This window comes from Podarcis cretensis, assembly GCF_951804945.1.
Source record: "Podarcis cretensis genome assembly, chromosome: 14".
NCBI classification, from domain to species: Eukaryota; Metazoa; Chordata; class Lepidosauria; order Squamata; family Lacertidae; genus Podarcis; species Podarcis cretensis.
The window spans coordinates 27,896,939-27,921,523 of record NC_137183.1 but is presented as its reverse complement, the minus strand read 5'-3'; the positions used below and the strand labels follow the sequence as shown (position 1 = coordinate 27,921,523).

The 24,585-nt window shown below is 42.0% G+C and overlaps 1 protein-coding gene across 7 annotated transcripts in view; it reads right to left on the bottom strand.

The window, feature by feature from the left end:
* MAP2K5 (mitogen-activated protein kinase kinase 5) overlaps positions 1-22,678 on the bottom strand; it is a 127,869-nt gene extending 105,191 nt beyond the window's left edge. For 2 of the 7 annotated variants that reach the window (XR_013832996.1, XR_013832997.1), the window contains exons 1-7: positions 22,093-22,678; positions 17,491-17,539; positions 13,671-13,738; positions 10,317-10,386; positions 7,695-7,735; positions 6,765-6,832; positions 2,567-2,615 (exon numbers count right to left, since the gene is read on the bottom strand). Coding sequence is in view for 4 of the 7 variants with exons in the window: in XM_079953024.1 (XP_079809150.1) it covers positions 2,567-2,615; positions 6,765-6,832; positions 7,695-7,735; positions 10,317-10,386; positions 13,671-13,738; positions 17,491-17,539; positions 22,093-22,260 (513 nt within the window). In the remaining 3 variants the exon portion in view is untranslated. Of the gene's footprint in view, positions 1-2,566; positions 2,616-6,764; positions 6,833-7,694; positions 7,736-10,316; positions 10,387-13,670; positions 13,739-17,490; positions 17,540-21,733; positions 21,868-22,092 lie in introns of those variants that run through there. The other 5 variants (XM_079953024.1, XM_079953026.1, XR_013832998.1 and 2 more) reach the window with 4 other exon arrangements.
* Between the last annotated feature and the right edge of the window lie 1,907 nt (positions 22,679-24,585).

Here is a 24,585-nt window from a genome sequence, read left to right as displayed (position 1 = left end):
GCAGCATGCGTCTCTTATAAATCATTAGAAGCAAAAATGCTCAATTAATCCTTATTTGATACGTAAAGCTCTAGCAGAAGTCCGGCCCTATAAGCTATGCCTCCTCTGTACCAATCGAAGCTCTAATGGCTTCAGAAAGCAGTCACACTCTATGAGCAGACAATTGAAGAGATTTAGTAAATCCCACTTTATAGAGCAGAGACTAATCGGAAAACACAAGCCAGTCAAATGTTTCTTATGAACTGTTGACACTACATCAATGCTGAATCAATTGGCGGCATTTTCTCTGAGTGACAGAAAAGAAATAAATATTTATATCACATAACCTATATCAATGAACCTAGGCAGAAAGCTATTTCTAACCTGTCAATATTTGATTATCTTGAAGAATCGTGTCCCCTTTCTTTTAATGATTAATATGAATTCCTTATTAAACCTAAGTGGAGGCTATCAGAGAAAAATGTCTTTATTAATGCTTTCAAGCAGAAGGTGCAAAAAAAGGAAAAAGAAACAAAGAATTATCCACTGTACTACAGCTATACTAAAGTATAGCTTAAACCACCAAATTGTTAAAAAACAAAACAAAAAACAACAACCTTAGAAGTTATAACCAAAGAAACTTCCCATGTCGTGTCTCTGAATCAAATACAGTCAGTAAAAGCAACAAGACCACACAATGTTAGGGAACTTGACATTAATTCTCTCCCCTCCCCCCAGTTAAGAATGTTCTGATTTCACTGACATCAAGAGAACTTAAACAGGCTAGACTTGGAATGGATATCCATGACTCCCACCACCAACCACCCCTCAGTGCAGAGCCCTGTCCATGTTTCCTTGTGAAAGGTTGCTTTCTCGTTTGCTTCAATTGGCAGCAGGGTTGGGGGAGAGAATGTCTACACCTCCACCCCTTTAGTTCTGACTGCTCTGCTGAAATGATGGGGAGAACTTCCGGTGCACAACATTTCAAAAGAACTGATGGTCACCATAAGCATCTAAGTAAATTAAAGATACAATTATTCATCTACTACAACAGCCCTTCATTCACTTATTTTTAAAACATTACATAACACTAAAGGGGTATGGATAATACCCACAGTTTGAAAACTATGCGGGTCTTTATATCCCTAAATTCCTGAGAACTCTTTGCATGCCTGGGCTTCCCAAAGTCATCTACAAGGGTCATTTTCTTTCCCCATCAAGTATTGAAAATCCTCCACATTCCATCAAGAATATTAAAAATACTTCTCTTCTCAGACAGAATATTTAAACCACTGCTTCCTTAATGACACCTTTTTCTCCTCCTCTACCCTAGGAACCTTAAACATTTATTACAGAAAAGCATTTGTGAAAGATTAAATCAAATGCTGAGGGTGGGTAAAAACAGTATTTTATTTTTATAAAGCCCCTTTGCTATATTTCAGGCAAGAGTCACAGCCTGGACTTAAAAAAAGAAGATCTGAAATCCATATTCCTAAGTTTTATTTAAACAATTCTGATCACAAATAAGCAAGGCTGCAGTGCAGGTGACACTAGCGGGACCATTCTCATCTATTAAGAGCACAATGTTACAGGTGAGCCGCTGAAGGACAAGCGTGAAGACCAGCTTTTATCTTCTTGACACGCTCAACTACAACTACTTGATTCATGAAATGCCAATGAGGCTTGGAGAGGTCACTGTGTGAAGGCACTGAATACGCATCTGAGATAATTAAGATTTCAGCCTTCGAAACATGGAAGGGAAGTGAACAGCAGTTAAGAAAATCAATAAGAGTCTTTTATTTGCAGTGACACAGATGTCTCAGTCAATAGTGTCTAATAGGCAAGCTTGATCGCTGTGGACAGGTGCCTGCCTCCAAGGCTATCAAAGGGCTTTCACCATGACAAACATTAAAACTTATTTATGTTGCTATTGAAAGATCCTGCTGCCTTGCAGGTACTTCCATTTAGTGGTGTGTATTTAAAGTCATTATGCTACTTTGGGCCTTCCCGCCTATTTGAATCAAAACTGGCCAGGAAGGACTTGCCCTGAAGTGTCCATTTGCCCATCAATTGTGAGGCTACTGCATTCAATTGCAGGTGCCAGGGGAAGGCAAGGAAGCCTTCTACAGATTTCTGCCCCCTTTACACAGCAAACTGATAACTAACACAGAGCTCCAAATAACATGGCACTACGTACTTCTACTACTACCTCCACTCTTCATCATCTGGCAGCGTGTGTGTGCCTTAAACCCATATGCAAAGATCTAACAAGCCAGGAATCCTATTTGCTATTCAAAATTGATTAAGTTTTCTTCCCCTAAATTGAGGTAGCAGCAGAACGACGGATGCGAAACGCGCTTCAATCTATTTGGAGCTAAATCTGATTAGTGCATTTTGAGAAAGGCAAAGCAAATTGGTGTGCCAATCCAAATCAATCAGGACAGAGGCGCCTCCACAATACGAGCCCTTTCACAGCTTCTCCTCTACTTTATTAAAAGACCACATTACTGATAAGTGAGCAGTAAGCATCTCTGAGGCTATCCTAAAACACAAGACATTCATGAACAAGCCCATCCAATATACCTACCTGGCCATTAGCTAATATTTTCTTCAGTTCTGCAGAAGACTTCTTCAAACTGCACAATAAAGAAGGACAAAAAAGGTATTTTTAGTGATTGTATCAGTGCACTTTATTGAATGGAACTGCAACTCATACCCAACTAAAAAAGTATAACACTACTTAGCGTTACATCTGCCTATAATCACAGCTGTGTGAACTCAGCACCCAAGCAATTAGCCTAGAATTAATTATCACAGTTTTACTTTTTTCATTTCATTTCTCCTCTCAACATTCAGATTTCCAAAAAAACTGAACTTTCATGTTGAAATGGTAGGGTTGCAGAGAGAAAACAAGTGTGGGGAAAGGGCAGTGGTAAAGCCAGAATGGTGCAAAGGACAGAAAGTTGGACTTGGGAGCCACTCGTTTCAAATCTCTGGATTAGTTCTAGATCTATAAAATGGGAATGCCACTGATAGTTGTTGATAGAATAAACATGTCAACCAGTTCTAACCACTGATGCTTTGAATGCAATTTTAACTGGCAGGGTAGTCCAATGCTTGGCCCAAAGGCCCCCCTCAAAGCCTTATTTGATGGCCCTCAGCAACATTTGATGCCCCCCAACCCTTTGTGCTGCCTTAACAAAGCCGAGTAAGCGAGAAACTGGGCTTTGAGAAGGAACTGTGAGGGCTGTGACAGGGTCAAAGTGTCCTTCAGCCTCCTTCCCAAAGCCTAGTTAGAGGTTTCTTAGCTTTGGGAAGGAGGTGAAAGGGTTCTAGGACTCTGCCAGAGCCTTGCGTCTCTTTCCCAAAGCCCTGTGCCTCACTTAGCTGGCTTTGATAAAGCAGTGCAAAGGATGGGATGGGGTCGATTTTGGGCCTTGTTTCCCCCACCCAACAAGGCAGTGTGTGGCCTGTGGGTTCCATGTTGAAGTATTATCGCAGCCCACTTGATATTAAAAGTTGGACTGCCCTGGCCTAGGGTCACAGTCCACTAGGAAGTTCTTGTGCACGAGCCTCATTGAAGTGAATGTCAGCTGTGTATGAACAAAGAGGTGCTTTTGCACAGCCTCCCATTCATTTCAATTGAGCTTAAGCAAGAACATCTCCTGCTTTATCACGACCCCCCAAAAAGTTAAAATGCAATGAGATGTAATTAGTGCATATGTACCTCTAAATGCACCAGACACTTAATAAGCCAGGATATGAATGTGCAGGCTGCAGCTACACACAGCTCTTTCATTCTTGCTTTGCTTCTCCATTTGTATGGAGGGCAAAACAGACCAGGAAGCTGCAGTTGAAAGCCATAGTTTACAGTTGGCTTACAAATCATGACTTGAGATCACAAAATAAGCCAGTCTGCTTGGAGAGTTTCCATAGGATCATAGAATTGTTGGAAGGGTTGGAAGGGACCATGAGGGTCATCTAGTCCAAACCCCCTGCGACCCTGAGATTAAGAGGCTCATGTTCTACTGTTTCATTTGGAAGCTCCAAGTTCACATGCAACAGAAAGGTATGATCAGCTGTGACTTCTTGATTTGTTTTTCCTCTCCTCATGAAGTGAGTAGCAAAGGAGGAGCAAAGGGGCTGCACACAGGCTGTATACAGGTGCATATTCTTATTAAGCCAGGATTCAATTGTGTGAATGCAGCTGTATTCTTGACAGGCATGAGTGTCTTATCATCGATCATGTTGACTGAAATTAAAAACATGTATATGGTATCTTTGTTCTTTAATAAGCCTCTTGTCTGCTGGACTACTTTAAAGAAACTTTGCCAAATGAAAAGTATACTGATCTTGTCATCTCTTGCAACCAACTGTTTTGTGAACATGAAACGGAGGCAGGCTGTCAATGACTTCAAAACAGTCATTCCTAATGCAGGCAGGTTTTGGAAAATGAAAGTCAATTAACTGCCCCATTAGATGTCAGCTTCTACAGAAGGCACTGCTTGCAGGGCACTTTCAGAACCAGCTTAAAGTATGTGAAGAAAACAACTGACCACAGAAGGGGGGAAGGGACTTGCTTTAATATGACTTAATAAGCCTTAATAATTTTGTAATAATAATAATTTCCTAATACTTTGCTGATAATTCTTCTCTTCTCGGTAAGCAATAGTTTTGATTCCGACTCTAGACCAATGCAGGTTTCACATACAACACAGAATGACCTCCCCTGCGCTAGGATACTATGGCCTTTAGTAACAGACAAAGTTCTTTCCTTGCATTTCCTAATAGAAACAGGTAACAGAAGAATCATTCTCTCTTGCAAGCCTTTTCTTATATATTCTTCAGTGACTCCTCTTCTTTCATTTCTGCAACAGAGCAGGAGTAACCAACATGGAATCCTTGGACTATAATTCCCATTATCCCTAACCATTGGTCATGTTGGTTTGGGCTAATTGGAACTGTAGTCCAACACCTGGAGGGCAGCACATTGGCTACCCTTGACTTAGAGGATTCCTACAGGTCTCAGGCCTCAGCCGCTTGCTTTAATTCTTCGTTAGTATTTCTCCCTGGCACCGCAAGGCTTCACTCATTGTCAATTCTTTAACCACCTTTACACAAAACAAAACCAATTGTTCTGTCCATCACCCCTTGAACTTCTGGCCCATCATAATCTTGCAGAACTCTCAATGAGACAGAAATGTTCTGAAGCAGAAGACAAAACGTATAACCTTTACAGTCCTCTCCTCCATTTCTCTGAGGTAGCCCTATCCTTTCCGTAGGCTTGCAAAACTGGATCCATCTTTGTCTCTTCCCTTTCCTTTGGCCCACCACATCCAAGCTGTGCCCATATCTTGCAGCCTTTCTGTTTCTCCTTTACCAAGATCCACCCTTTCTTCTGCCTATTGCTAAAATCAACTGGCCATGGATCTTGCTATAGCTGTTGTCTTCAGCTGATTTAGAACACCTCTGAATTTCCCCCCTCAAGCAAGGATAGCCACTTGAGTGACAAGAGAAGATAACAGCAGAACGGTATTGTTCTGTATCACATAGTATTCCAAAATGGGACAGGAACAGTCCACTATAATATAGGAAACTTAAAGTGCAGTGTCTTTAACAGGGCTGGGCGATATCAGCTTTTCAGTGTTGTGATATACCATCAGCCAAACAGTCTGGCAATATACCGCGATGTTGAAAAAATAAACCGCATTGGCCTCAGCCTGTCAGGCACTGGGTGAAATTGCCACAGCTCTCACCATGGGAGCTAAGGCGGTTTCACCCCAGCGCCTAGCGGGCTGGGACAAAGCAGGTTGTTTGTACGGCTCAGCTGGGGTGCAGCAAGGCTCTCAATCTCCAGCTGAGCCATCCCCTGTGCTCTCCCTGCTTGCAGACAAGCAGGGAGAACATCGGGGATCCTTTGTGAGGTTCTGCTGGGGATGGGGTGCTTCCTTCACTTGCGTAGGAGCCAGCGCTGGGCTGGGGGATCCTTTAATTGCTTGGCTGAGAAGAGGGAGGAACAAGTTGTATCAGTGCTTCTCCCTCTGTGCAGTATGAGGGCAGAGTGGGATGGCGATTACACTCAGTGATATATTGCTGGTGAAACCGCCACTGTTCCTGAGTCCTTCAGCTAGCAACGTTTGCTGGAGGAAGTCGCTAGCAGAGGGACTCAGAAGTGGTGGCGGTTTCATCTGCTCCTCATACTGGTCCTGGGCAATATATTTCCCAGGCCTAGTCTTTAAGTTGCTTGATTCACAAGACTTCACTCGTTGGGTCACTAACATTCCCAATTTGCAGAGGCTGAAAAGAGATGAGCTGCTCAGAACCCAGTAAGTCAATGGCTTGGAAGGGTCTTGAAATCTGGTCTCCGAGGTCCTTGCCCACAATCACTGTGCAATATATCAAACTGGCTGCCTGATTTCCTATACTGCAATCCATGTAGAGACAACTAGTATTAATCACATAGGAGAATAAAAACCCCGCCTGCCCCATGTGAAACAACCATAAACACAGGATGTCTATATGCCCACTATAGAGCATGCTAAGTTCTGGACTGGGGCAACTGTGCAGAGAGCACCTCAAAGAAATAGGTTGTTGAAAGGCACAACAGCCTCAAAGACTTAACATTGCTTTCGACAAGCCACAAAACCTTGCTGAAAACTGGTCAACCAAATCCCCCTGAAGTTATCTGGCATTTCCTTATTTGCTCCTGTTAATTACTATGCAGAAATCACTTCTCGGGTTCTGCTTTAATAAAACGCATGCACACTCTTCCCTTCAATTCTTACCTATTGCTTGGAAGGGAGTCCGGGACGGCTGTGCCACTATTGTTAGCAGACCCTGCTCGCGTATTTACCTGCAGGCAGGAAAGGAATCTTTATCAGTTGTTTCTATTCCGAGGACATGGTTCTAATTAACCTTTAATTTGCCATGAATTTCCTATTTTCTCTAGGAAGGTTAATTAGCTAGTTGCCCATGGTAGAAAGCCACCCTCTATGTAGGTTACCACATTGTGTTATCAAGGAATCATGCTCTTTTATTCACTCTGCATTTGAAATGCTTGGTTAAGTAATACAATCAAGAACAGGCACACAATAAGGCTTTCATTTCATTCCTATTAAATACATCTTGCTCATTCCTCCCCTCCCCTGTGTGACCATTTTGCAGTAATATATCAATTACATTTGTCTAATATGTCACCAGAAAGGCTGAGATATACTCTGCACAACTGTGTATCGTTCGTAATTTGAGATTCATGTAACATTACACAGATGCGTATCGATAAAATGCAAGTTAAAACATAAATATTGCACAATGTTTGGGCTATGCTTAAACCAGTATAGATTAAGTACGTCAAAATTAATATGATCTTCTTTCTTTGTTACAGATCGTTGGCACAGCCCAGGAGCACAGCTCCTGCACAACTCTGATGTCTGAATGGGGCACCAGAAGGAGGAGGAGCACCTTATTTCAGAGAGAGAAAGCAAGAGAGAGAGAACAAAAGCAAGAAAAGAAACAAATTTCAGTCACTGATAAACCAAACAACTTATTCTGATAGCACAGTCAACACCATACGGAAGGAATCTTTCCTCCACGACGTTTTTAAAAAATCTGCTTGTCAAAGCTCAGAAAGTACCATTTTGTTTGACATTTCAATAAGTGGAACACAGCATTGCAAATCCATCTAAGTTTAATGAAACGATTATTGAAATTCCTACCTTCAGGCCATGTATGTTCCGTTTCCCTGGAGGTTTGCAGGCTGAAACAGTAATTGACTAAATTGTAGAACACATCAGGGCCATTTACAAATTTGCTCAAAATGAAATCTTTTTTTTTTAAAAGAATGAGAGTGATACCAAAATTAGTAGAGAGAGAGAAAATGATTGAGATATGGTTCCCAAAACCCAAAGCAGGAATTACGAAGAAGCGTTTCTAGACCTGCAGGAATGAGCATTTAAAGAAAGATTTGTATTCTGAAAACCAGCTAATATAAATTCTAATTTTATCTTAAATTTCATCAAAATCAATATAACTGTGAGTCATAATGAACATCTTCTAATCCAATTCCCAGTAACTCCTATGTGTTTTTCATTCCTTTTCAGTGTTTTAACTAAACATTTTCTTCAGGAGATGCTGTTTTTAGCAGAGGTGATCAAAATACATTTGGGGTGGGTGAGGGTAAATGATGGCACAGCTATGCCAACGCGCCAGACACCCACACCATGTAACTGGGATCAATGCTGCCGGCACATTTTGTTCTGCATTTTCCACACTGAAAATCCAAAGCTGGAGTTTCAAATTTGACTGCCTTAGGACACCAAGGAGCAGGCATGGCATAAATTGAGATGATCTCCTTGGTTGTTTACACAAAACCCATGACAGGCTGTTATGAAATATAGGTTTTTAAGATGAAGTACTGCAGAGTGAGAAAGAATTATTTCCTTAAAACCTTTCGAACTCCATATTGACTTTTTCCCCGCCCTCCCGGCCCCCCCATGCAGTGGATATGCTTTTGTCAAATGTTAAAGCCACAAAGGCTTCGAGCTATATGTTACGGATAGTTCCCATTTTAAAACTACAGTGCCCTACAAATTGTATGTTAAAGGGCCTGTCAATTTTGATTGATTGTCTGGGAAAGGATGAATTTGATTTTTTCCCCTTCTCCCCACCACCCATTCTCAGAAATACATGCATTTCACTCCAGCTTTTGACACGAGGAAACAATGCTATTTATTAGTCAAAAGGACACATATGATAGTTATTAAACACAGCAGTTAGGATCAGCCCATGCAATTTAAGCTATGGAAAATATTACCATTATATTTTTAAATAAGAAATAACGGATTGCTAGTTTAAGGGCAAAAGCTGGGAGGGAAATCTGAAAAGCAGCCAATGAAAATGCAATCAGCCATTCCTAATTTGGGGGTGGAAGGGCCAGAATAGTGAATAATATTTTAGTATTAAATATTTAACCAAGTGTCCTTTCTTTGCAGGTTATATACTAGTAACAAACTTCATTAGGTGCAGAGTTAAGCCCTGATTGGAGAACAATTTAAAATTCCACAATCAATTTCCAGCACACAGCATCATGGCAACCTTAACTCTGGATAGCAGTGGGATAACTTCAGGAACTGCAAGCTTCATTTTTGGTGCTTTAAGCTTCAATCCTAACCCCATTTTAACCCTTAGGAGTAAGACCCATTGAACTGAATAGCATATACCTCTGGGTAGACATGGTTAGGATTTCATCCCTTTGATTTAATTCTGAGCCCTGTGGGTTTCCACCCGACTCCAACCTCCACTAAATAAAAACCAAACGGGCTTATCTGCATTTAATGAGTTACATGTTCTAACCCAATTGCATGCACACCTTTAAACTATTTCTATCTTACAAACAGATTTCAAGTACTTGTTACAAAAACGTGCTTCGCCAAAAAGATGGGGCAGACATAGGGCAAATTTGCGCTTTAGAAAATTCTCTTTTTATACTTGCATCTGGGATGCACTGGAAAGAGCTTTGAAATTGACATAGTGAGCCTTCCTCTCACTGGTGGGATCCACAAAGATTGCATGCTGCCCTCATCAAGAATGAAAAATGACCTCTACATCCTAAACCCACATTCTCTTCCACACAACTGATCTCTAAACTGCCAGTGCTGTCAAGACTCCTTTTGAGATCTTATTAGCATGTGTTAGAGAATCCTGTTGGTTAATTGCCCAATTCAAACTTCAGAGAGTTACAAGTAATGAAAAGTCTAGAGTGTTTTTAATTGGAAAGCTTGTGTTATGATTATTTGTATATTATCAGTTAACTGATGAAGAGTATAATTTTTAATTATTTTAATTAATTTATTGCAAGGACATTTACTTAGAGAATTTAAAGCCATCTCTCTTAACAACTATACTTTCAGAGATGGGAAAGGGGAAAATTACATATCGTGTTAAGATACATCTGTTAAGAAAAGATCCCCCTTAGACCAGGTATTGACAAGATTCCAATTTTTGCTGTCCCACGCAAGTAGCAAAGAAGTGGACCACCCAACAGTTAGTGGTTGCTAGCTGCATAGGCCTGACTTCACTGATTAATCTGCTTGGCATCTGTACGCATTCACACCTTTACACTCACCATTTTTAAATGGGCACAAGTTGTACAATGCAAACTAAAATCTGGTCTGGAGAATGACTTTTTATCTGCAGAAACTGTGGTGTCCCCAGAATAATGGATTCCTCCTTCCAAAATTAAGACATAAATGTGACATTACATGCCTCTGAACCCGTAATCACCGATAAAGCAGCTCATAGATACATTGGCTGGCAATTAAAACTTTTTAAAACATTACCTCTTGGATAGATCTGCAGAGGCACTATTAACTGTCCATTTATTTCCTGTTCCATGACTGTGGTGTAATACTACAAAAAGATGTACGAGAAAGAGAGAGATCACTCAGTTATATACACAGACTGGCAACAGTGTGTCTCCCTGAATTCAACAGTTCCAGAGAGACCATGCTAATTGCAGCAAAGAGATTGACTAATGCTCTTTCTTTCAGCTGTCACCAAGACATTTTGCCCTCTTCGTTGAATTCACAGCAGTATTTTGTTTTTAAAGTGGCAACTGAACCCTTGCTTACTGACTGCAAAAGAACAACTGTAAAGGGGTTTCCAATTTCCTACAGGGGCAGTTTTAAGACTTTAGTATTAACTTTAAAGGCCCTAAACAGTTTGGGACCAAGGTGTCTGAAAGAGTGTCTGCTCCTGCACAGACCTGCCTGATCCCTACAATCAGCTGCAGATGCCCTCCTGGTTGTGCCACAAGCTGCAGATGTCCGTCTACCAACAACCGCGAACTGTTTTTTACCACTATGATTGAATATTTTGTATTTCTATTTGTGTAAATCGCCTGGAAATGGCAACAGTGATATATAAATATTTTGAAATAAGCCAAGCATGGTAAGCTTTATCATTTCTATAGCCTTGCAAGGAGCTTTACAATTATCATTATCCTTTTTTCTTTACTTGAGTCTGCACAATAGGCCAGCAATGCCTCAGATTTACTCACAGGGAACCCCACTACCTTTGAAATGGCCACTACCTTTGAAAAAGGCTTAAACGCACACATGCAGACGTCTGCCAGTAGTCAAGAGTGTTAAATCCAACCTCTTTCACATAGTAGATGCAAAGGACGAACCGAGATGGCCAACATTTGTATATTCTCTGCTGTTACCAGGGGTGTAGAAGCAGCTGGCCGGCCAACACTGGCAAGAAAATCCTGGGCAAGATGGATCTTGGGCCTAATCTAGGTAAGACAGTTCTTCGTTCTAACAGAAGATGGGAAGCTGTGAATTGACCAAGCTATCCAGAAACTCAAGAGCTGAATGGAGATTTGAATCCCCATAGACTGCCCATGTTCTACACCAGGATGGCTAACCTTTGGTCCTCCAGATGTTGCTGGACTACAATTCTCATCATACTTGGTCATGAGGGTTGGAGGGTAACCCCTGCTCTACTCTATATGCTGGACCATGGTGTCATTCTCCTCTAGCAAGAAGCAGAGAAAAGTAGCAAGAGCTTAAAAGCAGATATCTGAGATATGCTTCAAGGGCCAGTACCAGCCTCAGAACCCGGATTATAACAGTAGATTTTGCCCTATGTTTCTTTAAAAATAAAAAAGTAATGTCGCTTTCTCCATTACTCAAACAGAGATGACAAGTAAATGAAATATCAATCATGTCAGCTGTCAACCTTTTGGGACAGCAATAACTGTTAACAAGTAGTCTGGAAAAATTGTCCAAAAATGATTTGTCCTCCACATATGAGCACTTGAGGTTGCCATGGAAAGTTAAGATGCCAGTGGCTATTTGGAACATTGTTCAGGTATTCTTTTTAATGGAAAATTTGCCAGTTATTGATCCAAAACGTGTACCCTTTGCTTCCAGATGGCTGCGAGCAACTTTCCAATCAGTGGCTGTCAAAAAAATTACTGCCTTTTTATACCAATAGAAGGCAACGGTGGCAGTGCAGCCCTACTGTCACTTAATGCCTCTCTCTTAATTAACTAAAAGTACCATAAGAAATTCATTCATTCATTGCTATAGGGATTATAAAATAGGTTGTTGGTTTTCTAAAACACATTTTTGTCTTATATAGCAAATTTAATATGGCATTACTTTCAAACAGCTTGTGGCAGTTTCTGAACAACCTTGGAATATATGTGGTTCACATGTGAACCAAAACAAAGCCTTTGCCAAAGCTGACCTCTATTATATCATTTATTTCTCAGTTAAAAACAAAACTTCAGTTTGCTTTGATAATAGCATAGCCTGAAAAGGCCTGGCACTCACTCCTGCAGGCTGCAACTTCTCAAAACTATGATGTTATGACTCATATACCATACCAAAAACTCCCTGCAGTTTCAGGGGCAATTTGCCATGCAGAATGAGTGGACTGGGCATTAGTGAAACACAAGTCCAAAACCCTCTTGAGTGCACAGAGTGAGTTGCATGCTTTTTTAGACAAGGGACGTAAGTTCCTCTGTACACAAGCTTTCCTTCAGTGGGAAGGGCAGTGGGGATAGGTATTCCAGCAGTCCTCCCTTCATTGAAATGACTGGGAATTTGCTGCACACCATGAAGTTCCAAGTGGACATTGGAGACTCCTTTTGCATAAGGAACCCCTGGGTTAGGTTATCAGAGCACAATGTAGAACTCAGGTCTGCACTGAAGAACTGTCAATCATTGTATCTTTTTAGGAAGAAAATATATGGAAGACCAATGAATTGTGTTACTCTATTTTAATTGGGGGGAGGGGAGATAATAGCTAAACTCATGCTCATTTATAAAACACAAAGGACAAGTCATTTATAAAGTTATATACAAGTCATTGAGATTCAATGAATAACCTTGTTTTCATATTTTTACAGTTATTAAAAGACAATACATCTTTAAAATCTTCTCTGCCTGCTGAGCCTGCAGCTAAAATATAACTCTTCTGAGAGAAGGGGTGAAAAAGTCTCCAGATAAAAGCAGATTTTGTTTTTAGAAAACACATTTTTTTTAGAGCCAAGGGGTTCATTTTTAATGAGCCGTTACTTTAAGTACTGCATAAAAAAACGCAAGAAATTGATAGTCCATTTAGTTTGCACTATATCTAATGCAAAAGTCATTAGGATGCATTACTCTCAATGTTCATGATATGATCTGTAAGTGTAGTTGCTTTTTTCTCTCTAAAAAAGGAATGAGCACTTCAAAGTTTCATGTGAGATCTCTGCACCAAACCAATAGAATGAATGAATGAATGAATGAATGAATAAATAAATAAATAAATAAATAAATAAATAAATCATCCTCCGTTTGCTTTTTAACAGAAAAACACCAGAAAAAGGGATGGAGGAGCAATGAATGAATCTGATCAGAAGCCACCAGAAGCATCTGCAAAAGTCAGACTGAAATGAAGTCATAGGACTCTTTGTATCTGCCATTCAGTTCAAAGTTTCTTATTCAGGAGATGTGGATTATGGCTGAAATCTCACATGATTATTTATGTATTTACTGAATAAAATTTATACACTGCTTGACTGTAAAAAAACAAAACCCCTCAATAATTTACCAAAAAAAACCCCCACAACCCCAATAGCACTATTAGTAAAATCAATTAAAACATTCAAAAAATTAAAACTAGCTATAGGAAATACCTACATAGGACAGCATCGCTTTCATTTCTTCATCACTTCGAACAGTAATCCTATCACCATCCTCATCTTCATCTGTAAAAAAGCCCATGTTTTTAGAATTATTCGTTTAAAAAGAATAGCACACATTTTACAAAAAGGAACCTTATGTTGTATGCCTTAGCAAACAAAACTGGACAGTGAATGGATTTTAAATCAATAACAAATCAAGGCAAAAGGATAAGAATGCACTGTTAACCAAATAAATTTCAGATGTATAGTATTTCCTAGTATAGCCCATAAAAAGCTTCCTTACACCGAACCAAATCACCGGCCCATTTAGCTCAATGACTATCTACACCAGCCTTTCTCAACCGTGAATCTCCATATGGTGTTGGACTACAACTCCCATCTTCCCTAGCAAGCAGAATCAAGGGCCAGGAAGTATGGGAGTTGTAATCCAACAACATCTGGGGACCCAAGATTGAAAAAGGCTTGACTATACTGACTGGCACTGGCTTTACAAGGTTTCAGACAGAGGTTTCTCCCATCCCTACTTGGACATACCAGTGATTAAATCTGGGAGCCTCTGCATGCAAAGCAGGTGCTCTGCCACTGAACTATGTCCTTCCCCAAATGAGGAGAGAGTGAACAAGAACAGAATGCTGAAAGTCATACAAGTGTTATACCTTCTGATACAGTGGTACCTCGGGTTAAGAACTTAATTCATTCTGGAGGTCCGTTCTTAACCTGAAACTGTTCTTAATCTGAGGTACCACTTTAGCTAATGGAGCCTCCTCCTGCTGCCGCGCCACCGCAGCACGATTTCTGTTCTCATCCTGAAGCAAAGTTCTTAACCCGAGGTACTATTTCTGGGTTAGCGGAGTCTGTAACCTGAAGCGTCTGTAACCTGAAGCATCTGTAACCCGAGGTACCACTGTATGGCCTACAGCTTCACATCCTGTGTATTATTTTTTTTCCCCTGCCAAGGATGATTTACATTTATTCAGATAGAATTAAATGGCTATAGAATTTCAGGTCATAACAGAACTATTATGTTCATATATACAGGTGTTAATGCTCTAGGAAGTTGGATTTAGGATAAACATTAGGGAGAAGTATGGTTGAAAAGGCAACCATAGGAGATGCTGTCCTTCTTACTTGCTCCCCGCCCCCCATTCCTTCACATTGTCAAAATATAGATTAAACTCTTTGGGACAGAAGCTTGTCCATTTTTGCTTATCTTATTCTGTAAACTCTGTGCTGCAGCCACAATGCTGTGGGTAGAAGATACCCTGGTGTCAAACTAGAAAATTCATTATATAACAAGGGTTGGCAGAAAGTAGATCAGGATCTACTCGTAGATCCAAGTGATTTGAAGTAAATCAGTAAGGATCTCTGACTCTCAGCTGTTTAAGAACACAGCAACAACACAGTGAAAAATGCTGGGGTGGGGGAGAGTGGATTGTTGCGTGAAAGGACTATGGCCCAAGTTCCGTTCTGCCACTAAAAGCACATTTCTGTGTTCAGAATTCTAAAGTGTTTGCCTTCTGCACCTGGCTCCAGTTGGAGGATCTTGGGGTTCTGGTGAAGAAGATGAAAGCATGAAATCTGCTTTTCCCCTGCTCTGCAACACCATTTCTCAAAAGGAGACAGGAACACAAGCCTTCATTTAAAAATATAGTTTTTTGTATCTTCAACAGAAGCCATTAGAATAGTAACTGCTATGAAAATTCTCAACACAATCTGACTCTGAATGAAAAGAGCTATTAAAAAAGAACAGAAAAGAAAAGAAAACAGAATCCTGTTAAAACAGACACCTTAAAGGAATATTTTGTCGTGAGGGGCCACCATTTGAAAAGCCAATTGAAACAACTAAGAAAGCACTTCATTACTGTAGATTAGCTCTAAAAGCAACACAAGCTTTGGAATCCTCAGGTAAAGCACAGTGTCTTTCGTGTTCTTAACACAGAAACATTTCTGCACAAGACAGATGGTTGATGGGTATTAAAGGAAGTAGGGTCTGTCTAAAACAAAAGAGCATAATTTGTTATTTGGAGGTGGGGGAAAACCTACTAGACACTGTATTTCTCAGATTAAGTAGGAAGATTTTTTACCACCCCACTGGGAATAAAATGTATGGAATCACCCTCAAAATGATTCTGCTCAACACAAAGGTTCAGAAGGGGTTTACCAAGCCCCTCTGCTTGCCTAGAGCACAAACAACATGATATCCCAGCCCATTACGGAAGCAAAAGTAGAACTAAAATAAAATAAAGCCTGGATTTTACTAATGTCACATCCTCATAAGACACCAAATAGAATGCAGCAGATGGCAGTCAAATATTCCAGAGCAATCTTTGCAAAAGATGCAGTGTGTCATGCAAAATGCAAAACGGTTTGGGATAAAAGGGCCATAACGAGCCATATGTCGTTAGTCGTTTTATTTGTAGCAACATGGCGTACAACAGCGAAAGGCCCATCAAGGTCCAATGGTGAGGGAGAACTACAGCCCCAGGTAGAGGCAGACACAGAAGACACACTGGAGATAGCAATAACTAAGCAAACAGGAGAGAAAGCTGCTGTGGATAGCAATTAAATGCCTCCGAGAAAGCCATCAAGTAGCTGAGAAGATGCTTAAACCAGTAAATTTCAGGCCTTCAGCATGGAGAAGATAACCCTGAAACCAAGCAGCATCAATATACGTTAACATATTTCTGATGCCACTTAAATGGCAGGGGAAACAATGTCATGCCGGTGTAAAATGACAGGGTAAAACCAAGAACTGGAAAGCACAGCAGCAGATGTGAAATCTATATGTCAAGGCAAGTTCTGCCTAAAGGTGTCAGTAATGTGGATTACTGCTCTGGCTGCAGTGCCTGCTCCTGGCACACAAGAGTTCAGTGGAGGTTGATGCACAAAGCAGGAAAGCTGAAAGGACAGTCTTGGCAGCAAGCAGATGTCTTCACACAAACAGTTATAACACCTTGACCAGACCCAAACTCTTAAAACCCTTTCCATGCCTCAAGACCTCTTCCCCAGCAATAGAATAATAATTATTAATAATAAAATAATGCTTTTCCCTGTTCACGGCAAGTGTGCAATCTCTATACAACAATCGTGTAAGCCATGCCAGTCTCATTTCCCACACAATACAGACTGAGGGCAGGGGAGTGGGCCTGAAAGATAGCAGCTTGCTTAAGACCACCCATTAGGTTCATAGCTGAGCTGAGGTTTGAACCTAAGGTATCCAGTCCATAGTGTAAGGTCTCTACCATTACTTTACACAGCCCAGTACTGACAGTTCTGCCATCAAGAGCTAGATATCAGGAACTTGCACAGATTAAGCTTTTGGAGACTTGAGCTGAGACAATAGCTGTTCTCCCACTAACAGAATGATCAGGGATGAGAGCCACCTGATTCTAGAGAATATGACATTTCAGCAACCAATCTAATGATCTACATTTGTACACTCCACTCTTCTGAAAGCTAGCTACTGATTTCTGCTTTTAATAATAATAATAAAATCTGAAAATTAAAATCTCAGCCTACAAAGCCTCCAGGTACTTTATACTTTTCATTTAATTTGAGCAATATAATTGCAGCGCGCACAAAGAGCACTGTAAGGTCATGCTGGTAATTAAAGCTATATTGTAGAAATATGCACTCTCAAAATGTGATTAAATAATAAAATATTACTTAGCTTGGGATCGTCATTAAACTTGCATTCATATATAAATATTTAACTGTAGCATATCTGAACATAAACAATATGTAGTTGTCATTTTTTTAAATAAATAATGCGAGTACTGAGCCATCCTCAGACTCATATTCATACTCATACTCACATTCAAAGGCTGTTGTCGTCGCATCAGGCAGAACCTGACTGATCACGTCCTGCAAAATAAAAATAAAAATGGAGGCAGAGTGAGCTATATTTTTATCAACCCTTTTTGTAGAACCATTTACTTTCAGATCCCTTATTAGCACATTCACAGGTTTTTCTCTCTTGCTGCTGGAATAGAAGATACCAGAAGCAAAACCAAGTCACAGGACCATAGAGTTAGAAGTCACCTCAAGGGTCATCTAGTCCAATTACCTCCCCTACCAATGCAGAAAACCTGCTCATCTAGCAATTTAGATAGGAGGGCCATCCAGTCTCTGCTTTTAAACTTCTAACAAAAAATAGAGTCCACCACCTTCTGAGACAGTCTGTTACTGTTGAATAGCTCCTTTCAAGTTCTTCCAAATATTTAGCCAGTAAGACCAATCATGTAATTTGAACCCATTAAGTCATCCCCTGGAGCAACAGAACACAAATTTGCACCATCATTTATGTGAAACCCCTTAAAATGTATTGCATTGCCTCTTTAACATCACTTCCTAAGGCTCTTCTCCCTTGGATTTCTTCCCCCTTCAACCTTTCCTCATAAGACCTGGTCTCTAGACCAATCATGATCTTTGTCATCCGCCTCTGGAAATGTTCATTTGGCAATATTTTTCTTAAAATGAGGTGCCCCAGAAATTGGCACAGTATGTCAAAGAAGATCCAACCAAGGTCTGAGTGACACATTTACTTCTTATGCCCTGGACACTATACTTTTCTTCATGTAGCCAAGAATCCCATTAGCCATTTTAACCACTGCATACTATTGCTGGCCTGTGGTTTACTAAAATCCCAGATACTCTTCACATCTACCGCTGCAAGGTTAGGGGGTCACCCGTCCTTTATTTGTGCATCAGATTTTGTATACCCAAATGCAAAACTCTACATTTATCTCAGATAAAATTCATTCTGTACACTAAGTTGGATCCTCCAGCCACTTTGGTGTCACCTGCAGATTGGGTGTACCTTCATCCAAATATTTTCCTTCATCATGCGTTCAGTAAGCATGTGTCAAGTATACTGCCACAGCAGAGGACACTCTAATCCAGCGTTAGAAACTCCCCTTGTTCTAGGCATGTTTTGCGACAGGGAATTTTATTAATGTGAGCAGTTTCTGAGCTCTGGACGCAGTACTGCACCTAAGATTTCAGATTAAACTGCCACTGCTGGAAGGAAAGGAGCACCTTTTTCTGCTTCCCGACTTCCAGCCACTCTCTGAAGACTGGAGAAGAGACCCTCATAAGAATATAAGGGGATGGGGCAGGGCTTTGTTTTTTGCAGTCTTCATATGAGGACTAGACCATGTGAGTTATGGACATAAGATTTTAGTTGCAGTTCATTCATTTTCGGCTTTGTATTCTTGTTATTAAAAAAAGCATGCCTGGACACTCCACTGTGGCGCCCATAACCTAGGTTTAAGGTGCTATTTAGCTCCTAGCTTTCTTATCTCAGTTTCTAACACTGCTCTAATCCAACTCTCTCTCCCTAGGAAGACAAAACTACTCATACTCTATTAAAGTAATTGAATGCTGAACATACACTAACCTGGAGGCAAACTCAAGTGCAGAAATGACTATTTGGCTAGATAATAAATAAATAAATAAATAAATAAATAAATAAATAAATAAATAAAAATGTACCTTAAGAACCCAGTTTCCAAAATAAATGCCAAGTTTTACTTCACTAGTGTCAGATGTTACCAGCTTCACTAGGAAAATGGCCTTTGGTACGCTTTAAGATAATGTGAAAGTGCCACTGACAAGAATGTAAACAGGGTGATCTGGAAATCCGAGTTGGGAAAGTAGCCATTATCTTCAAAGTCTATACATGATAAATGATGTAAAGTTTGGGTTCACAAAGAAACAGCAGAGCATCTTTTTCCTTTTACCACAGGTCAGCCTTCTTTAACTGCACATACAAAAGACTGGTTGAACCACATTAAAAGTTTGTTTTTACATGACTCTCTGAGTACTAGATCAGCCCAAGGAGAGAAAAACAAAAAGCTCAAGATTCAGCACTCTAAAAGGGAAGCCAATGTGGACATTGGAAGCTCAGGTGTATAGCCAAAAATTTGTCCCTTCTTGCAAAAGAAAGGGATTGTTCCAGATTCTTAAGCAGTATTCTTTTCAGAATCCAGACTCACCTTTTGCCTAAATGTGCATTTGGGGACCTTCATAACTTTTTTGCTGTTGCCACCCACCTTAGGTCAGGCTGTGACCTAGTAGCGGATCCTAACTTTGTTGGCATCCATCTGTCTCAAGAGACAATGCAGTGTGCCTCTGGGGGTGAAGTCAAACCTCTGTGTTAGCAGCACCAAAAAGACCTCTCTAGGGTGTATGGAGGTCCTGGGCTGCCCAGATGACAGGACCCCCCCCCCTTTTGGCCTCACTGATCAACCAGCTGAACCTAAATATTAGAGAACCTCAGAAATATTTACCAGAACTTTTTTGTGAAAACGGTCTATGTGATGCAAGAAGAACGTAAAGCAGGTCTGCCTGCTGGTTTTGGTTAATTTCATACAAATCTACCACGCATCACCAGCTTTCTGCACTGTAGAAGTTGCCATCATTCAAAAGTTTAAAAAATGTTCTTCCTTTTAACTATGCTGCAGTTCTATGCACAGACCTTGAGAGCAAGCACCATTGAACTTCTTTCCAAGTAAACATGCATAGGACAAATTATCACACTACATGCACTAATTGACTTACCAATGAGTATTTGTGCTATCTATGTTTCTTGCAAATGCTTCCATGTCCCACTACAGGTGTTAATGAAATCATATCACCAGTCTGCTACTATAAAACATTAAAAGCAATACCCATTTAACATATATTTAAGAACTAATTATCCTTTGCAGACACTAGTTATTCTCACTGCCATTAAAGTCCCATCTTACAATTTTCTCCTTTACATATCTGCCAACTAAGATTGCACTTCACAATCTAACAAGGTGGGCTTGAGTCCATAAAAACCTATGCCATAATACATTCATATGGGCTCATCCACACTTCCGTTTCTCCTGTGATTTCCTGGCACCGGTCCAAGAGAATTTTCATTTGCCCCCTTCCTCTCCCCTGGAAAATCCACTGTTTACTGCTGAATCAGAATAAACATCAACCCACAGTTTGCTCTGATTCAAACTTAGTCTTGTAAGGTGCCACGAGACTCTGACTGTTTTTCCTGCAGGAGACTAACACAACTTGGTAAAGGTAAAGGGACCCGTGACAGTTACGTAAGTCCAGTTGCGGATGACTCTGGTGTTGCCGCGCTCATCTCGCTTTACTGGCTGAGGGAGCCGACATTTGTCCGCAGACAGCTTCCGGGCCATGTGGCCAGCATGACTAAGCTGCTTCTGGTGAACCAGAGCAGCACATGGAAACGCTGTTTACCTTCCCGCCGGAGCGGTACCTATTTATATACTTGCACTTTGACGTGCTTTTGAACTGCTAGGTTGGCAGGAGCAGGGGCCAAACAACGGGAGCTCACCCTGTTGCGGGGATTCGGCAAGCCCTAGGCTCTGTGGTTTAGACCACAGTGCCACAACTACTCATCTTCAAATGCCTGGAGCTGCACACCACATCACAAGTCATTATTGCTACTGTATAAAAAATGAGCGGGGAGTTATTATCATTAAAATTGTGATCTGGGAAGTCTATTCACTAACTCAAAACAATATGCTGCTGGAGAGGAAGCAATTCTGAAGTCTTTATTACATTTCTCTCCCAGACCTGTGTTTCAGAATAGCTGGTGCATCTTGTGCCTTTTGACTACTCTGATAAAGTGGTGCTTCCAGACAGGTGCTTATTTATTAAAATATTTGTATACCCCTATATCATTAAAAATATCAAAACACTTTATAGCAATAAAAACATTAAAAATATGTAATAAAACCATTAAAACTTTTAAAACATGATGGAATTTTGGCCCCTCATGTGTACAGCATCCACAGGACACAGGCATCAAAATGCCAACACCCAACGTAACCCAGGTTAACACTTTCCAAGGAAAAATGTGATAAATTTCCAACAACCAGCTTACAATCTGGATGCAGAATTCCTCGTTTTTCTCTGAAACCTCCCTGCGTGGAAGAGGAGCTTCCAATTCACTGAACAAAACTGAAATTCTCCATTGCTGCAAGTGAAAAGAGGGGGAGCCCGGTTCTACTTCGCAGCAGCTGCGGGGTAGAGTGGGATGGAGATAACCACCTGTTAATCCGGAGTGTAGGTTGTGGGGTGGGGGGAGAAGGCACGCAAAACAAACCCCACGGAACAAGCAAGAAGACATCCGGTCCTCAACCCAACCCCACATCTCCAATGGGGGTAGTTGCGGCGTTTCGAAACCGAAGCCCCCCACCGGAAGGCGGTGGAAATGCGGGGTAAGTGGCAGGGTAGAAGCCGCCGCTACTCCGCCAAATGCCCCCGGGATAGCGCAATAGACAGCGCACCCGGGGCGCCCACCCACCCATATTTCCCTGGCACCTCACGCCCGAGCTAATGGGGAGGGGTGCCCCGAGTGACACCCCCCAGCCCCAGCCCCAGCCCCAGATTCCTCCTCTCTCACTCACCAGGACGTCCCTGAAGAGCAGCTGAGGCGCCGGGTGGACCGTCCAGTCCACGGCGCCGCCGTCCGGGACGCGGATGCGGATGACCAGCGCCGGGTTGGGGGGCTCCATGGCGGGGCTAGGGCCGGCGGCTGAGGCGGCGTCGGCGTCGCCCACGGCCAGTAAGAGCATCCCCGGAGCAGCCGCCGGGGCCGAGGGAGACGGAGCGGGCGAGGGAGGCTCGCTCACATGGCTTGCCCGGACTAGGCCGAGGCGGGCCTGAGAGGAAGGCAGGAAGAAGGAGCCGCGCGGGATTCCCCCCCCCCCCGCCCCAGGCGCGGCTAGGCCCAGGCGGGCGCCTTCGTCGCGGAGAGGAAGGCTAGGAAAGCTGAGGGGAGGCGCCGGCGATGGTGCAGCCGCCGCTGCGCCGGGGAACGGGGCAGCCGGGCAGGAGTTCGCCGGGGCAGGAAGGCCCCTTCGCCGCAACGGGGACGGCCTCCTAAGCTGGGCCTCGCCCCCGCCGGCGCCACAGCAGCCCCTTTTCCCTTCAAGGGCTGGAGGCTCCGATGCCCCGCGGAATGACTCTTTCTCCCCCCCGCCCCGTCCGCTGCTCACCCCAGTTAGGCCGCCTTTGCTAAACGTCACCCATGCCGCGTCTCCCCTCCCCCCCCCCTCCAGCATACACGGCGGATCGCTCAAATACAGACTTATTTATTTTTTGAAGTCTCTTTTCCCGTATTTCTGCATTGCGTGCCTGCATTGTGTGCAGAAACCCACAATGAAAACCACCACTATTCGTGTGCGCAAACTTTTTCCATCAGCTCCACCGAAAGGACCAGCAGCTTTCAGCTTCTCCTCTTCCTGAAAGTCTTTCTTTCACAGCAGGTCATTCCAAAAACTCTGTAAGTAATGTACCGGTATGTGTTGTGTACACACCAAGCCTTTAAAGAGCATTCCAAACACATATTTTTCCCTCCAGGCATTCTGGGCACCGGAATTTACCCCCTCACGGTTGCAATTCCCAGCAACCCTTAACAAACTGCAGCACCCCGAATTTATTTGAAAGGGAAAGAATATGTTTGAATGTCCTTTTACAGGTACTGTATAATGTGTAGCTGTGTTTGTGTTTTTCCTCCTCCCCTCCACATTCTCTTTCCTTTTGTGTTGTGTCTTTGGAACTAAAGTTGAGAGCAGGGACTCACATATCATTGACATTTGTAAGCTGCTGTAGAAGCCTGATTTGGCTGAAGATTGAGAGTATTGAAAAAAGCCAAAACATTAAAAAGCTTTGAAATGTAAATTTTCTTCCCTTCTCCCTTGAAAAACAGTCAGCAGTGGGGGCAGACCAACTTCTAGAGCAGCTTCTAGAGCAGCCCTCTCCCTTTTCCAACACCCTCCCCCCCACCAAGTAGTAAAACACCAAGGAGATTCTCAGTGGTAAAGGGGAGATCTAGGGAAGATCTCTGAGCCTGGGGGAGTTCTGGCACCTTTACAGCATCTCTCTCACACACACCATGTGGCTGCATATGTATTTTATATGTCCCTTACATTTAAAGTGCACTGCTTTCCCCAAAGAATCCTGGTACTTTCCCCAAAGAATTGGGTGGTGCACAATGTGGTTTGATCTTTTGAGGGCCTTCTCAGTAGTGGGGCCCACCCTGTTCAACGCCCTCCCTTCAGGTGTCAAGATATCTGATATTTATAAGATATTTATAAGATATTTATAAGATATCTGAAGGCAACCCTGTTTAGGAAATTTTTTAAGGATTGATGTCTTTATTATGTTTTTAGATAGGTTGTAAGCCTATCTGGAAACCCAGCCAGATGGGGGGGGGTATAAATAATAAAATTATTATTATTATTATTATCCCAGACAAATTGCAGCTGACACATTCTAATTCTGTTATGAATTTGGATTGGTGGGGGGCCATATTTCCCTAAATTCCTGGATATAGTAAATGTTAGAATTAATAAAGGTTGGATTAAACTTTGCCAAACACAGAAACCCCCTGGATTTAGAGCTGGCTAAATACGCATGGCCCTTCAAGGAGGGCAAGACAGCCAGGCAAGGGGAGTTGCTGCCCCTTCTTTGCTGAGTGCTAGTGGGAAGAGGCAAAGGGCAGGTTCAGGGTTTCAACTTTGAATGACATAGGCTAGGAGAGGCCCTTCCTATCAGTTAGCAAGGAGAAGGAGGATTAGGGGCAGAACTCCATGTGAGCGGGGGATGACAGGCTGGAACTAAGAAACACTGAAGGTGGCTTTCTGCTGTCTTATGAATCCAATGCTGCCCTTAAGCCAGACGCTCCAAGAATGTGAATGCAATCCTTCCATCTATATATGTGCAAATAAAACCATATTTCAAAAAGACACCACAGTCTCTTGGTGTGCCTCCTTGTCCCAAAAGGGAACACAGACTGAACTCCACATGCTGCAACCCCTGTAATGTTGCATCGCTCGTGGAGATTGGGGTGGCGTGTTACAGTATTTTGCAGACTTCTTCAATGGCTAGTGTTGAGC